Source organism: Dicentrarchus labrax, unplaced genomic scaffold (genome assembly GCF_905237075.1).
Source record: "Dicentrarchus labrax unplaced genomic scaffold, dlabrax2021, whole genome shotgun sequence".
Taxonomy (NCBI): domain Eukaryota; kingdom Metazoa; phylum Chordata; class Actinopteri; family Moronidae; genus Dicentrarchus; species Dicentrarchus labrax.
Window position 1 is genome coordinate 20,196,234 of NW_026136719.1, and position 17,597 is coordinate 20,213,830.

At 42.0% G+C, this 17,597-nt stretch overlaps 1 protein-coding gene across 7 annotated transcripts in view; it reads right to left on the reverse strand.

Moving 5' to 3' along the window:
* Positions 1–1,821: 1,821 nt before the first annotated feature.
* The window catches only part of elp4 (elongator acetyltransferase complex subunit 4), a 52,743-nt gene continuing 36,967 nt past the window's right edge, over positions 1,822–17,597 (reverse strand). Inside the window, exons 10-12 of one of the 7 annotated variants that reach the window (XM_051380489.1) lie at positions 4,574–4,704; positions 4,372–4,465; positions 1,822–2,690 (exon numbers count right to left, since the gene is read on the reverse strand). In XM_051380489.1, the coding sequence (XP_051236449.1) occupies positions 2,562–2,690; positions 4,372–4,465; positions 4,574–4,704 (354 nt within the window). In that variant the 3' untranslated portion in view covers positions 1,822–2,561. Of the gene's footprint in view, positions 2,691–2,715; positions 4,466–4,573; positions 4,705–5,301; positions 8,222–17,597 lie in introns of those variants that run through there. The other 6 variants (XM_051380490.1, XM_051380487.1, XM_051380486.1 and 3 more) reach the window with 6 other exon arrangements.

Below are 17,597 nucleotides of genomic sequence, written 5' to 3' on the forward strand. Positions count from 1 at the left end.
ACACACCATGTTTGAAGATGGGTCTGTTTTATTAAACCAACACTGGTAGAAAGAGATATATCCAATGTGGTAAAAATGCATTTTCCTACATTGTGTTGCTTGAAACGTGGTGCAATGTGATGGCCATTCAATAGTAGAACCCACAAGCACCTCAGCTAAAACTACAGTAGGAAAACAACAGCTGCCAAAAGACACAATTATAAAAGCATATTCTCTATACTCAGTCACGTGGCTTTTTTTGCTAAAGGCTAAGTGAGGCTTTCAAAAAGTAGGTCCTCTAAAATGTGCCAACAGCATTCAGTCTCCATCTTATGAGTTACTGTCGCAGATTTCATCAAGATAAAATGCCATTTTATTATTATCAAAGTTATTTCACAAAAAAAATGAAAATGCAATACAGACATTTTCTTTTTCCTCCAGATTTAAATACTTCATGATATGTAATAAATAAAATAAAAATAACATGTTATCAAACCTTACTGAGATTTGAGCAATGAGAATGATTGCTGACGATGGATGAGATGAGATGAGGGGGACAAGAGGGCCCTCTGAAGAGCCATATGTGAATTCAAATTTATTTAAAAATCCCATTAAACTGAGAGAATACATTCTTGACCTAATTGTGAAGGACCCGGTTATTGTGTTATTGTATTCAGAAGCTTAAATTAATTGACCTGAATTACATATTCATACTCATTACAGAAGCATGTGTGGTTAATCATTACCCACAGCACTAACTGTGCACAATCAACTTTATCAGCAAAACACTGACAATCTGTTGGACAAGCCACGCTCAAACACTATAAGAAGTCATATTTTAATCTTTAAAAGTGTGCACAGCCACATGTATAATATATTTAAATTGAACGTGCATAAAGGTGACCCTCAGTCGATATGTGAGTACCGAGACAAGCATCGATTCATTACATTTTATATGTAGTCCTACTTGTACAAAAGTAAAAAAGTGAGAACCCTCATTCTTTATAGTGTGCAAAACTTTGTTGATGGTTTTAAAACTTGAACAATAATCCACTACTGAACCAACTGAACAAAAGTGAATCAGTGCCATGGTGATATGTAGATATGGCAAGTGTAGAAAACAGACAAACCAGAAGTATGGCAACATAAACAAAAGCCAACATTTATTTATTCTATTTTAATCTACCTTAAAAGTGTATCCTGAATATGTCACATCTTCAACAACAATAACTCGGAAAACAGCTTTTATCTTGACAACACAAGCCTTCGTTCACCTGTATAAGTGACCTGTGTATGTCATCTCTCTCTCTCTCATACACCCGATATAAGAGCACTCCATTCATGCATGAAACTGTCAGGTAACACTACCCTCTCCCAACACGTGTTGCAGATGGTTACCAATACTGCCAGTTTTCACAGGCAAAAATATTCAAACTGGCATCAGCAGCAGACCTAGGAAAACAAAAATGAAACATTTAATTTTTCATGTTGTTTTTTTTCCCTGTTTCTCCATGTCACCATTTGACCTAATTTGTTCTTTTGGGCTTGTCATGGCAAAGCAGCTCATCCAGCAAACATGCCTGATGAGGTGTGAAGCCTGCACCCAAATCCAGCTCTCCTACCCTCTGCCCACATTCCTGCTCAGCTCTCCAGCTTACTGGAGGTAGACGTCACTCACCGGCAGTCTCAGGGTCAGATGGAGGTATCCCCATTCGAACCTGAAACCGGTGAGGCGGACCAGAGATCGGTCATTTATAACTTGCTTCAAATCCTCTCAAAGGTAGTCAACTTTCCTGTCAGAGTTGGTGTTGAGGCGCAATAAAGTAGAATGAATACAGAGCATATGTTGTGTATTTTTTTATTTTTATTTAACTAAACAAAAGCACATTCCATTGCACTATCCACGAAAATAAACTACTATTGTACATAGTGGAGCTACTGCAGGCAGGAGTGGTTACTTGTTTTGTAAAGGAGGCCCCGGAGCTTGGGAGATGCAGTTAAATTATTTAATGTTTGCCAAGACTGAGAGTCTGTAAAGACTAAAAAAAACATTTCGTGGTTATACTTTACTATCCCCAGAGACAAAGAAAAACGAAAAGCAAACAAAATGTACCAAATCTTAAATAATACCGCCATCTTGGATTTTAAGAGTCACCCGGCTAATCAAGTACTTTCATGTAACATTTCAAAATACCACAGGGCTCACATTTTTTTGCAAGTGACACAAAGCAAACTGGGGGTATATAAACTTGGCCAGTAACATGAGTGAAATTAACGTCTCATGACAGCTTGGAATGTGCCATATCATCTTTCTGAGAAAAAAAAAAGCACGTATAGTGTACTGTAGGTTTACATAAAAAAAAAATAAAAGACTTATAGGATGAAATGTGTCTATGATGAGATGAGGTACAGTGGATGTTTAGATCTTCACCCCTTGCTGGGGCAGTTGGCAGGTGGCGATGGCAGGCAGGGTTATCGCGCTTGACATTACGTGGGCGAGGGAACAACCTGGTCACCACGGTAAAGAGGACAACGCTGCAGCGTTCCAGGTGTTGGTTGCCTGTGGCGACTGAGTGGGAGCTCTAGAAGTCCAGGTGTTTGTTGCCGGAAGTGCCAGAGCCACAGGCTGAAGTCACTGTGGCTGCTCCTGCCAGCTCCCCCCTGCTCACACGACTCACCGTCTCAGACAAGTCTGGAGGCAAATGCAGTCTCTACAGAAATCACAGAGGGGGGGGGAGAGGACAGAGTATTAGATCAGCTTGTATGGAGAAAAAAGAAAGCACTACAGTGGATCAACATACAGTAGATGGTACACTTCACTGATGTTTATTCACAGAGAGCCATGTTGGGTTGAAATTGCATTAGATGCTTCAGCACTCCCCTCAGCACTGGCAGTGTGGAGTAAACCTGCTAGCGTGCAGCTAAATGCTTCAGAGAGCTTTAGGTCTGTTACGGCTCACAGGGAATATGTGTGTGTGAGGTAGGGGTGTTTAAAGAAGTTGTGTATGGGACACAACAGCATGCATTTATGAGTAAGAGAAAGTGTGTGTTCAGACACAAATGTGCAAGAAAAATCTGGATGTTTGCTCTTTGGGTTGATTTACTGTGTTTGTAACACAGATGGTTATGTTCAGCTAATACCAGAGTCATTAGAATCAAGTCTTTTAGCAGTTTCATAGTTAAGCTTATCTATCGGGCAGCCCTGTGCCAACTCAAAGCACAAAGACTCTAAGAGGTTAATGAGGGCCACTCATGTAAAGCCCCCTAACACCAACATGCTAACTACTATAAAGCTTAAGAGGGGCTACACTGGTCTGCTCTGCTCTCTCAACAAGTACTGAGAAAGGCTGCCAATGGCACTCCACGAACAAAGTCTTGAAGAGTTGCTGCGAGCGTGAGAGGAGGTGAAGTATCTCCAGAGTCAAGAGTGCACTCGACAATGGTGTTGAGTAGCACGTTGCTCGAGTGTCTATCGAGGAAGTTAAATCAGAATACAGGCATCCTGGGTACAAGAGAAGCTAAACCCTGTAATTTGCCCCTGAAAGAATCTGCCATGACATCTGAAACCCACTGGTCAAAGCCTGCGCTCCCACCTCAGCCCTCTAAACCTTCCCTCGTCGCCACATCCTTACCCCCTCCAGACATGCAGCTTTAGGAGAGCCCTTCCACTCCCACAGATACTTATCTTTTTCTTAATGACTAGGTGTTTGGGTACAGGGTTTAACAGCGTCATTACTAAGAGATAATTCAGGACTACGCAACACTCTGTACCCCTCTAGGGTAGACTACTTCCTCCCTCTGCTTAATACTGTTATTTTAAGAGCATCGAAACAACACCAACAGCAAATTGTTTTTACATCACTGATGATCATGTCTGATATGAAGCCTTGTGGTCCTGCTACTGTGGCTAACAGGTCTAAAGTGGTCTCTTTTCTGTTGAACACATTGCCTTTGTGTGTGTGTGTGTGTGTGTGTGTGTGTGTGCGTCAGAGGACCGTTTGTCAGGCAAGAAGAGGAAACAAGAGGAGTAGTCTTCAGGCAGTCCTGCAGATAATCTGGGGCAGGTGAGCACTGAGACATTGTGAAGGACCTATAATTTAATGTAAAGGTAAGGTTTCAAGGACTTATTGAGGCATGGATGGAAGATTCCCACTGGGAGGAAAGGCAAGAGATTCATAACGAGTATAAACTAACTCTTGTGACACCACAAGAAGAATTATCATGTTAGAAAAATACTTGATAAATCTGTTAAAGTTCTCTCTGTATGCAACTCTTACTAAGTCCCTCTCCCTCCCTCTCGCGTGCACACACAAACATCCATGCAAACTCATATATTGGCCTTGAGGGGGCCTCCAGAAGCTCCGCTCTGTTTCCACCCCTGCCAAACCTCACCTGTGTAACCTTTCGTGTCTTCAGCTCACTCGAGTGTGATTGAAAAAGAAAAACAATGCATTGATCAAGCCTGGACTCAGTCCTGCTTAGCGCACTGCAGCGGAAACAGGGTAGAGAGAAGGGTAGGAGAAAAATCAATCACATATACATCATCCTCAGTGGGTGAGTAAAAAAAAAAAAAAAAAAAAAAAAGACATCACACCGTTGTCTGGCTGTCACGCACCCGCGGGCCTGGCTACGCCGTGTCTGTTTGGCTCTTGGCTCTGTGAACCCACTGAGCATGTGCAGAGCGAAGGTCAAAGCAATCCAGAAGTGCAGCTCAGCTCCTCTAACCTTTGAGTTCAGGGGCAGATGAGAACAATCAATGGTAACATCAAAGTTGGAGGGAGGAGCAGACAAAACCAATCGATTGGTTTGACACACACAGAGGGAAAAGAGAGCCTGGTAACAGTCAACAACCATCCCGCACATCAGCGACAGCCAATATCAGAGCTGTTATTGGTTATCGGGGCCATAAAAACATGCTTTATATTCACTCCCACTTCAGATGAAGTAATTTCCTATCACTGCCAATGCAAGTTAACTTGGTGAGGACAACTGAGACCCAAATATGATGTAGTTGTAGGGCACTTATTTTAGCAGTGGTAGGCCAACTGTGGGGTTGCCATGAACATTTGCATTGACACCAAATGAATGGAGGTCAGTGTAGGACTTAGACAGACATAACCAGGGAGGCTCTGAGTCTGCTTCCATACGACCTGCACACTCCATGATGTAAACAAGGACATCCGGAAAACCCTCAGAGGCATAGTAGGGTGTATGTGTGTGTGAAGTCTTTCTCTGCTGCCTGGCAACCTTCACGAGGGTGGAGAAAGAGAAAAAAAAAATGAAGGGGGGGGGTGTTAGATGGGAGTGGACGGCGGGAAAATAGACCATTGGTTGTGGTGCACTGGTGCGGGGGGGGGGTTGTGAAAATGGATTTGTGCCACAATGTTGGTGCGAGTACTGTGTGTTAGAGTTGTGTTGTCAGTGTTCCCTCCCTGGTGGCGGGCAGGGGTAAAGGTCCGTGGTTCAGCTCCGCTCCACAGCCAGAGGGGCTGGGGCCATGCTGGCAACAGGGTGAGGGGTGACAAAGCTCCAAACGAGCGCTAAGCACTTGAAATGAGCCCTCAGGGCCGGCCCACAGACTAGCTTTGCCTAAGAGGGTTACTAATATCACCCCACAATGGACAATTCCCATCGGCTTACTAAACACCCCAAAGACCCGGCTCTTAAGGAATATGCTGTTTTATGCTGCTCGCAACTGGTCGCTCACAATCTCTACATACACCAGTGGTTGTTTGCGGATATCATATCAGCATTTTACGGCTCAGAAAAGGCACCAAATCCCAGTTTTTAAGGTTTTTTGTTATGTTTTGGTTGTGAGTATTACAATGTTATGTAAGAGCATAATATTCCAAGATCCAAATGCACGAACTGGAGCTTAAACTGGACCTACTAACACAAAGCAGCACCATCAAAGGCATTCCACTGGTGGTAACGGCTTGCTAATGACTGGAGTATTAGGTTCTAATTTAACGAGTCATTTCTTCCATAGGGTTTTAGCCACACTTTCAAATGGCCCGTGTCACTGTACAGCTTAGAACTATGGGAAACCCAACACCTTGTTGGAACACATGACGACTGGTCTGGCTGTTCCAATCAGATAAGCTGATGCTGGAACATGCTCATGGAAGTGACACGATATATTTACCATAAACACCTACTTAACACAATCATTGTTGTAATTTGGTCAGCATATCATAAGCTCTATTAAGTCAGTCAAATGAGAGAAACTGAACATTGTATCACTAAGCTGAAGTCATTACAATCACAGAAGAAATGTCAACTAAGCAATCTGGCAATATGCTGCCATGCGTGAATACAAAATTCCAGTTATTGTACTGATGCAGAACAACACACCAAGTTTTTCTTAAAATTACAGTTTGATATACCACCACGAGTCCAGTATTCATGGACAGTGGTCACATTAGAGGTGATACCTTTTGCCAATTCCATTTCCCTGAGCTCAGTGCAGTCACTGTAAACTAATGTGGACGTCTGTCCATGACTCCAGGTCAATGTCCTCCATTTGCAGTCCCATTTCTACAACCAGCCAAGGGTCAAAATGGTAGTAGAATGAAATTGGTAGAAATTTCCCAGACTTGCTGGTCTATCCAGTCACTAAACCATGCTAAATCACCTCCCAGTGCCGTAATCCCTCACACCTCTAAAGTTACACTGCATTGTGTGGGAAATCATTTGCTGGACCTATAGGAACTAGTATTAGCACAGCAAACCCCACATAATGAGGTGATGTGCTTCTCTATTGGAGAAGCAAACTATCATCACATTTGCGCTGGAAATTTTAGAGAATACCTCCGCTACCTTGCCAGAAAAAATGCAGAAACAACCCAGCATAAATCCCATTACGTCGGTAATTCTAGCCCACCTGCACCTAACAAAAGCTAAGAAGAAGCTCTTCCTTCCTCTTCTTTTGTTGTAACAAAGAGTGCAACACGATCCCTGACCTTGCCCTAAGAATAACCTGTTGATTAGAGAAGTTTTATCCCTTCAGACTTCGTCATTTTTAGAGAAATGCTTTGTCATTCACCTTTCCTCATTGTTCCTCACTAATGTAGTTCTTTTTTTTTCCAAATTAATCAATCAATAAATGTATTTTCTGTCAGGGTATTATGGTACTTCTCCCTGCAGCCCTCACTATTAGTAGCTTGTAATGTTGGTAATTAAGGAACTTAACTTTAAACATATCCAACTATTTCAGCCATTAAGTATAACATTTTAAAATTTCACATAACATGTAAGAATGGGTACATTTTCCAACTCTACACTCTTCTGTTGACATACACGCTGTTCAAAAAACTAAAAGTGAACAAGTTGAATAGTGGCTTAAAAAGAGTATAAAGGAGACAGGAGAAGAAAGAAACAAATGCAAACTACACTGAAGCTCATCTCAAATTTCCTTTTGGTAATTGGGTGACGGTCACCTGCTCGCCATGTCACCTGCTGCCTGATCCAGGATAATCTGAGAGGCAGGCATACAGACATTCAGGTGGACTGACAGATAGACAGATACATACACAGGTTCCTCATCTCTTCTGCTTCATGGCTAATGCATCTGACAGAGTAGGCAGCAGGCAGGCAGAAGGATGAGTAAGCATTTTGAGTGTAATTATATTCCCAAACACTGGAAGAATGGGAAGGGACGAATAACTGACTGAATTTCATTAGAAGTGAGCATGTCCAAACAGGAAATTGATTAGCTGACAATATTTCAAGGTTTTTTAATACCTAATGGAATGTTTATTCCTGTTCTCTTGAATAACTAGCTCCTCACTTACCCTTCACGCTCCAAAGACTGATGTAAAACAGCATTTGATAGTATCTGTCATGTTACTAAACATGAGATGCATGGGAATCAGTTAGCTCTGCGATGCTTCTGAATAACCAAATGGACAAACAAGGGCCAAAGTGTAACTGTGCTGTAACACAACAACTTGACTTGTTATCTCCGTCGTCATCATCTTCAACTGAACCCTCCTCTGGGGGCCCCCGCTCAGGCCTGTCAAGAGCTTTGACAGGGGAAGCAGCGTGAGGCCATTTTGTCTCTTTTCAGTTCGGTTTTGTTTCTCTTTGGAGGGCAGTGTTGGTATGGACCTTGGGCGTTGTAGGGTGAGGGGGCGAGGGCACATTGACCCTTGTGGTGGTGGGTAGGAAGGGGGGGTTAGTTGGTGTTACGGACTTGGGCACAGCCAAAGAGTGCTGGTCCGCCCCTGGAGTGACATGGTGCCTGGGGAGAAAGAGAGAGGAATATAGGGCGTAGAGTACAAACATGTCTAAGTGCTGCCTTCACTACCGATAGGCCCATAGCAAAGAGCGCGGCTGCATGGGTTATGACAGCATATCTGGGGGACCTCTTGTGCCCTCCACCCCTCAAACACACATTTTACCCCTCAAACCGTGACTCTGATATAAACCTCCCTCAGGTTAAAACATCACTGACACTTTTGGTAAAGCAGGTCTAGTGTTGTATGGATGCTATACTACAGAATAATCACACTTGAGAGAAAATTTCAGCATACATACATTTCCATTTTCCCATTACATTCTTTTTTCTTAAAAAACAGCATAAAGCTATACCTTAACCCACTATTCAACTTGTTCACTTGTTCACACTGTAGGCAAAGTGGCCAATTTCTTCATGATAATTATCAATCCTACCACAGTACAGAACAGTATGATAAATCAACTGAATGTACAGTAATAACAGTAATGATATAAAGGAACAGTGTGACATATTGGCAAATACACTCATTCGCTTACTTGCAGAGAGTTACGATGAGAAGATAGACTTGAATATAAATCAGAATTAAACAGCCAGTTAGCTTAGCTTAGCATAAAGACTGGGAACAGCTAGTTTGGCTCTGCCCAAAGGTAGCAAAATCTGCATCCAAATCTCTAAAGCTCATTAATTAACAATTTATATCTCATTTAATTAATGCATACAAAAACAGATGTTTAAAGACAACAAGTTGTGGTTTTTCAAGGGGTTTTGTGCAGGACTATTTCTTGGCCAGTAGCAGTGACTTCCTAGAGTCTCCACTGGTTGCCTGGCATTTCCCAAAATGTCCAAATATTTCTTTAAGATCCCTGTCCTAACTGTCTCTTTCACTGCTTCAGTCACCAAAAAATAAAAGCCAGAGCATTACCAAGGACATTTTGTCATGTATTATTCATTCGTTGTGTTGCATTCTACAAGGCATTGCCCCATGTACAAAAGACAGACAGACACACTGCCACTTGCCTATGCATGTGTCACACAGAGGTATTTACAACATGGGCGCACAAAACTGGCTAGTACAACTAGGATTTCCTGAACCCAACCTTACCTCCAACAGAAACCCCTATTTCTCCCTCTTTGTTTGCGCTGTGATGGAGTTCAGGCAGTTTACAGGCATAAAATTTGGCAACGCGAAAGGTCGTCTGGAGGTTACTGTGTCAGCCTGGGTAAGTGGCTGACCCCTTGGGAGGGGTGGGGGCGACCACACTCACAGAGGAAAAGTCTGTTGTGCTAGAGAAAAGACCAGGATGGAACAGGGCACATCAGAACTGGAAATACTAGGACAGAAGATGACAATATATTATCTATCATTTATACTGTATATTATCCACTATTTACTTCTCAGTAAAGTAGATAAATTCTTGTCACTGAGAACTACCCGTAGAGGATCATGTACTCAAGTTCAGCAGCTTGCAATCTTCAGGAACGATCCAAGCAATCATATGGATCACACAGAAGACTTGGATATGTACCTGGATTCATAGAGCTAAGGTCTCTGAAGATTTGTACTTCATCTCTCAGCAAGAGAGAGGATAGGAAAGGAAACACAAATATTGGCAGAGAAAAGCTGAAGAAAAACTTTTTCTGTAACTCAAGACAGAAAGAGAAGACAGAAAGAGAAGACTGATCAAGAAAGAACTTCATCTTCATGTCTAAGTGAAGTGAAGGGGACAGTGAAAGAACGGCGTAAAAGCAGTTGATGTTAACCCGAGTATACCTAAGAAAGGTGTGTGCATCTTAACTATTTACGAAAAGCAATTGTGTAACATAATGTGCTGATGTATTTGTAATACTTTTGATGTCTTTGTCGTTGTATGTCTGAGTAAGAGTGTGTGTATGTTTTTATGCATCCGTGTCTGTTAGTCTGCCCGGATGAATAAAGGGGGGTGGGTATAATCCATCACCAGTTGATAGTCCTCACAAAAAAGGAGCCCTTTTTGCTGAGAGGACAGCCCTTGTGTGGACAAAGACCACCATACTGGGGACTTCATAGGACCCAGCTGAAAAGGTGTTGCCCAGAGTAACCCCATTCACATTAACAGGCATGCTGGCCAAAGCCAGTCATTACTGCTGACTTGGACCAGCCGGGCCACACATAGACCAGCATAGAGCCTCTAAGGCCATTCACTCCACATCAGCCCACAGGCAAACAGCCTGAACTCTGCCACTGGAGAGCATCTAGAATTGTTACCATTCTATTTGACTGTCCGTCTTGAGAACTTCAATATATCCAGCCTTTGAGTAAATTTATGGAAAGCACAAATAAACAGTTTTAAAGGGCAAGATTTCAGCCTGTAGATTAAAATATGCCAATAATGTGGAAATATAAACAATAATTGACAATTTATGTGGCAATATACAAAACATTTACTGAAACAAGTCAATCTGTGACTTAAACTTAAACTGTTCCAATATGATATCTTGGGTAATAAACAATAGGGGAACTTCTAATAGACGTTTAGACATTTAGCAGGATGAGACAGATATGAGCTTCTGGTGCTACAGAAGAACACATTTGCAACAACTATTTTCACATGGATTCCATGGTTACTGCAGTAGTAATGATAATGTCTTGGAGAAAAAACATTTCTCAACAACATAACATAGAATAAATCAGCATAAAAAATGTTATAAAAGATAAGGAGGCCTTTCTTATGAGATATTTTTAACTTATTCTTGCAGAGGTCTTGAATGAGGCAATATTCGGGTATTCACATCCACTCATCGTCTCTCTACTAGTGGGTCAGCTCTGCTACAGTTACACAGCTGAAATGCTTCGCTCCACTAATCTACTGAACTCTCAATGACACTCTGAAAAACACAAACCTGACCTATTCTCTGTCTCTGATGAAAACTTTCAGTAGAGACAACATGCAGAAAGGAAAAGCGGAACAGAGAGGGACTAAAATACTGACCAGAAATGTTAAAACGGCGAAACTTTTTTGATAAAAATCTGAGTTGAATATCCTTGATTCAAATAGATCCTACAATTAATGCAGCTATTTAAACATATTATGCATCGCATCCTTTGACACACAGACACATTTCAGTCTCCTAACCTCCCCCTTCTCTCTTCCCCTATTTGCCCTCCACCCCCACCTCCACCTCTGCTTTCCTCTCCGGTACGCTCCCTGTGGGCAGGTGGTTGTATAAATTTAGCCACAGCTAGGTGAGGTGCTTCCTGGGTAGACTGTTGGCAAAGCCACCTTTAGGGTGTTCAAGATGTCAGAGGGAATGAGACATCACCTCGGCTGCCCTGTCAAAAAATTCACCACCTTCCATTTCCCCCATAACCTCTAGGTCCTTGAAGCACTGTGGGTGATGGGGAATGCTTGTTTTGTGTTTTCTAATTTTGCCTGAAACACACCAGCCATTACCTAACCTAGAGCGCTGGTTGAGTGTTAATTGTGAAGCATTACTAAAGCTATTAAAACAGTGAGCCGGGGCCTGGGGAGAATGCATGCTAAAGTAAAAAATCAGGGAGACAGTGCTAAATACATGTGATATCCTCTCTGCAAATGACCCCTATAAGAGGCAGCACTGAGGAGAATATCTCAGTTTTAAAACAATGACCAGAAACAAAGCATATTAAAATGTGAAAACTGTTCAAACTAAAATAAATAAATACAGCAGCACTATGATGAACTAAATGTTGTCAAATGATCATGGTAATAAATTTCAGTCTACAATAAATATAAAATACTAATACTAATACCCCATTAAAGACTCAAGCAGGATTAAAAATGCAGACTTTAGGCACTAGGACTGTATTAAAAGATGACATTTAATATCAAATGTTTTTCTATTACTTTGTCACAAATCGAATTTGGTACAACTGATTTTTTAATTTAATTTTCCCTGAAGTTGCACATATGTAACAGGTTTGGGACAAATCACAGCCTTTGAAAGTACTTTGTTCCTATGTGATAATACAAAAACAAGCAGCTCTGGTGGGACAGCAAGCAAGATATCTTTTGGCTATATTTCTACAACCAAATACAACTCTAAAAGGTCTGGGGCTCTAAAGAACACAATCACAACGTCAGATATGGATGTCTTGTAAACATGGGCAGCTAATTGTTTTAGACTTAAAACAATTATAAAAGGTTGGAATTGAACAGTGTGTATCTGCAGATAGCACGCTGCAGTATCAGGTTGGTTGGTAAGATGACTATCAATCAAAATAAAGATTACATTCTATTCCTAATTTCACAAAACTGCATCCTAAAAAAATGAATGGTTGAATTTCAGTCCAGAACTCACTCTAAACTTTTGCTCAAATCTTCTGTAATTGTTGATGATTCATTTTGTGGTAGAGTTTCTGGAAACTTGTCAGGGAAAACAGTTTTTAAAAAAAAGTGAAAGCTTTTTTGTGGTTAAGGTGGTTTGGTTTATTTGTCAAAAACCTTTAATTGTAAAACCACAAAGGCTCGAGAAGACTAATGAGTAAGAATATTAGTTTGACATGTAATTAGTGTGCAATTATGTTCTATGAAGTACAGTTTAAAATGAAAAGTAAGCACAGAGACGGCTACAGAGAGCTGTTGAGTTGAAAAGAATAACAAAATTGGAAACCGTTCCAAATGTGACGATCAGCTTCTTCATTCTCCCTGATGTCGAGTTAGGAGTTTTGCTGGGAAATGGGCGGCCTGCCAGATTGGGGCCAAGTCAGAGTTGTCAGGGGATTACAGTTCTGCCTTGCTCACTGCAGGGGGTGCGGAGTGGGCCTCAATTACCCTGCAGCGGCGTGTTTGATTTGGCCCGGCACTTTTGGGGACAGACCAAAAGCTGAATAATGCACCATTAGCAACTCAAAATCCTGCCCTAAAATGAGTCCACTTATGCATCACATACAGTAATTGTGTGTCTATCAAAGGCTGGCAGGTCTACACCAATTACCCTGATAACAACAAAACAATCTATGCATAATATTATCGGCCGAACACCTGTGGGCAGCCTCAAACATCCAAGCTTCCCAGTTTAAAACTTCTACATCTCATTTAAAGTCGGTCACCGACACACTGCTGTGAAATGAAGTGTCAACTTTAGAGTGCCAAAACACGAAAATGAAACGTTGCTCTGAGATAATATGGAGGAAAAAAAAAGTGTGATGTTAGAGCTGTTTATGTTTTTATTTACAAATAAGGGTGGTGGCAGATAGAGAGAGAGAGAGAGAGTGTGAGAGGAAAGCGAGAGACAAGAGAGAGAGAGGGAGATCCCCCTACTCTGGCTACAGTTGGAGCTGTGCAATTGAATTTCACAGGATATGAGGCAGCAAATGGCATGTAAAGGCTGAAGCGTCAGACGGTTGCTGCCACACGGGCCAGACAGATAAGGGAGGTGTAAGTGAAATCATTAGGTAACTCTGCAGGACATCAGGGCCAGTTTGAGGTTGGCAGGGGGCTATGAGAGCCAGAGGTCCTCCTTGAGCTCCATTGAACACCCACTCAGCCTGATATACATGCACTTACAAACACACAGGGAAAATCACTTATACAAACACAAGCCGCAAGACAAACAAGGACTCAAAGACAGAGACAGGCCAACAACCAAGCGCTAATTTTTCCTTCTCCACCCACAAATACATGCACATGAACACACACAAAGATATGTACTCATGCACGCATTCACACACACTCACTTTCACACAGAATGAACAGAACACTCACACGCACACACAACACACACAAACACCACTTCAAACTACAGACGCCTCATTGAGGTATCAGCCCCAGTGATTGTGTTTGTCCACCTGGGTATGAAAGAGCCATTCTGGCCTGCGTGGAGGAGACAGCAGTGTGGTACAGCTCAAGCCGGAGCCCAGCTAGGCTACGTCTGTCTCAGGCTCTCAGGGAGGGGAGCAGCCAAGTGTGGATGCACCTCATTACCTCACTCATCCACACACCAATTACCCCTAAATAAATACACCCAGCCCACAGGCAGCAACAATGACATCCAGCCTGAAAGGGAAGAAAGGACGCCGTTCAGAAAGCATTTGCACGCACAGAAAAGTGCTGTTGGATAATGATGAAAAAAAAGTACAGAGAAAAGAAGCAAAAAGAAGAACATGCAGGGGGCTCCAAGTCTTTTAAAGAGCTCAAAGACGAGACGGAGAAAGAGAAAGAATGAAACAAACACAGAGCAAGCAGAGTGAAGTGATTCAGAAAATGATAATTTCTTGCTAAATTTCACCCAACACATCCGCAAATGATTGTTGTGGCGGGGGAGGGGCAAAGTTTAATTGTTTTAATGCATGCAGCCATGAGATAGCTCTGCTGCAGACTAAAATGGTGATTGCTGTAGAGCCGACTCATATTTGCATGTAAGACGGACCGCTTGGGGTAACGGTAACAGCAGCGTGTCCAAAGGCCAGAGAACATTGGCTAAAAAGAGAACAAACTGGCAGCCAAAGAGTTCAATCCCTAGGAAGTTTTAGAAAATATGGCAGGTGGCACGGAATGTGACAAGAAACGCTCTGAAGGAATACGCTCTCTGACTGGTGAGCATTATGAGAAAACATTTTAAGCTGTTAACAGTGAAAAGCCTCTGTTACTCGAGTGAGAAGGTGAGCGAAGGATGCAAAAAAGGTGTGTGGCAGAGGAAAGAAGACAGATGTGTTTTCAGGGAAGGCGGGTACGAACGAGGAGAGAGAGAGCCAAGAGTTCCTTCAGGCCCCCCCACCCACCTTCTCCCACTCTACCACCTCTCTCCATGTGGGATCTTTCTGCATGAGTGACTCTGTCATACCTGGGGGACAAATTGGTGTCTCTCTCTTCCTCTGTCTGTCTCTCTCACCCAGTTCCTTCCTACCTCTCCGTCTTGTATGTCTGTGCTGTGACTACGGTGAGCTAAGCCTGGTTAGCTGTGTGGTACTACTAAAAGAGGACCAAGAGAGAAAGTATAAAATGTTATCATCATTAATAATATCTTGAAAAGATTTAAATGAATAGAAATCCTTAATATACAACATTCTAAATCTCAATCAAAGAGCAACTTGTACAGTACATGAACCATTTTTTTTATCTTGGCACTCAAAGGCAAAGAGATGACTCACTTCCTCCTCTGACACCTGAACAGTCAGGTGATGGGTAGAACAGTTAAAGTAGGGTGCATCTGGATGAAATCCCTGACAGGCTGCTCTACAGTCACCAGGATGTACGAGCACATCCCAACCTTGAAAATAACCCACATGACCAGAGTCGACCGGTTCACCTGACCAGAGGCAGATTCCTGGTTAACCGAAACAACGGCTGGGAACGTGTCAGTTTTCCACGCTGTTGATTCGGTGCAATAAACAGAAGGTGATGGATGGAATGGAAGTGAAAGGAGCAGGTTTATTAGGATTCCTTCCTGATGGAGAGCTAATTGAGGGAGGGCACGCCGTACAGGTCTGCTGCCACAAGTGGGTGGAGTAGCATCGACATGCTGTGGCAGCATAGTCAGGATTCCTGTTGTACAGCTCAACCCTCAGCTGGAATCATGCATGGGAATCCCAGGCTCTGTCACATTCAACACAACAGGCAAAGCTTGTGAAGACCTTGTGGCCTTTTACTAACTATCGTGTCTTTTATACAGGTTCAGCTAGAGTAACCAGCGGCTGAACCTAAAAATAGAGGGGTCCCTTCACCCTTTTTCTCTTCCTCTTTGCTGCTTGACGTGGCCTAGAGGTTCCTTGTGGGAGCTACAGTGTTTTTAATTTCCTGCACCCTACAACACCTACACATGCTGTTGTCAAACCCCGCAGCACCCTTCACACACAGTGATATACTGTGAACACATCACATTGTCTTTAAGGTTTATGCGTCTTGTTTTTATTTGATTAAGGTCTGTAGGCACACACGCATACAAACACACATTTCCACATATCAGCACTAACGCTTCCTCATAAAGCGTGTGAAAAATGGCACAAACACCCTGGCAACTCCAGCATCGGAACCTCCTTCGTCGAAAGGTTTGCGTGACCTGTGAGAATTCACACACTACCTGTGCCTGAGAGGAATGTACAGGAGATATGCAGGATCCTCGTGTACACACCCAGAAGTGCTTGATGATCTGTATAATCCACAAACATACAAAAAGGAAATCATCCTGCTTTTGTTTGTATTCATCAAAACATGTCCAGTGGGCAGGATCTGGCACGCTAGTAGGTTCTGTCCTTCACATAACTAATGGAAATTATTTCACTAATGATGAACTCACAGTGTCTGTGGTTTGTCAATATAAACTTCCACTCACTGAAAGATTTCTTGTAGCTTTGAGACCATTGAGATATGGATAAATGCAAATGAGGCTTCCGTTTAATATTATGAATCCTTAATATTTTGAACACTGTACAGCAGGGATCTCAAACTGCTGGCCTAGGGGTTATTTCCAGTCCAAAACATGACCTAAAAACTATAATATAATTCCGCCTAGAAGATTTTTTTTAAACGTATACATTTTTCTTCTTGTTTCATATCAATTTAAATAACTTCTTGATAGTAAGATTCAATGGAAATATTTTCAGAATACTGCGCTTTCTTGTAGTACCTGAAGGTTGAAGTGACCCTCTAATGAGATGACAATACTACTACAGTGGGCCCAAGCCAATTTGAGATTGAGATCCCAGCCAAACAGCCTGTTGTGCAAACTCTGCATCTCTTTGCTGCAATATTAAGCCTGTAACACCTTCTCACAATTTACAATAATCAACATGATACAACATAATCCATCAATGTACGGTCAATCCAATATGTGCAAGGAAACTTTTTAAATACATTATTTTGTGACACGAATGGCATAATTTTCCATATAAAGGCATATTAAAAGTCTTTGCTCTCTTCTACTTCCTCATTTGCTTCTATATATTTGCTTCTGTATGAGCATGTCAGGTGTGACATTTTGTTATTGTTCTTCGGCACATGCTGATCAGTTCAGGAGCGTGACATGTTGAGACAGGTATCAGTAAAGCTTGTTGTGTGAAAATAGGATTAGTATCCTGTTTTAGGTGTTAAGTGTTTAAACAGTCACGATGCACATAAACAGCACTGTACATAGAAATACTTACTATACAAATACTAATATTCTCATTAAAAACAAGATTAGAATAAGAGTAATGTTTTTATGTGTAAAATATAGAAAAAATAAAAAGTAACATTAAAGGGTTTGTACTTGCAATACTGAGTTAGATTAACTTCATAACAATTGTGGCGTCATTAAAACACTAAACGCATGTCACCACCCATCCATACGCTCAAGAAAAATGACTGAGTTTACAGAGCACGGCTGTGGTAGGCACACTATGACATAACTTAGACAATTCAGATCATTTTGCTTGGTATGAAAC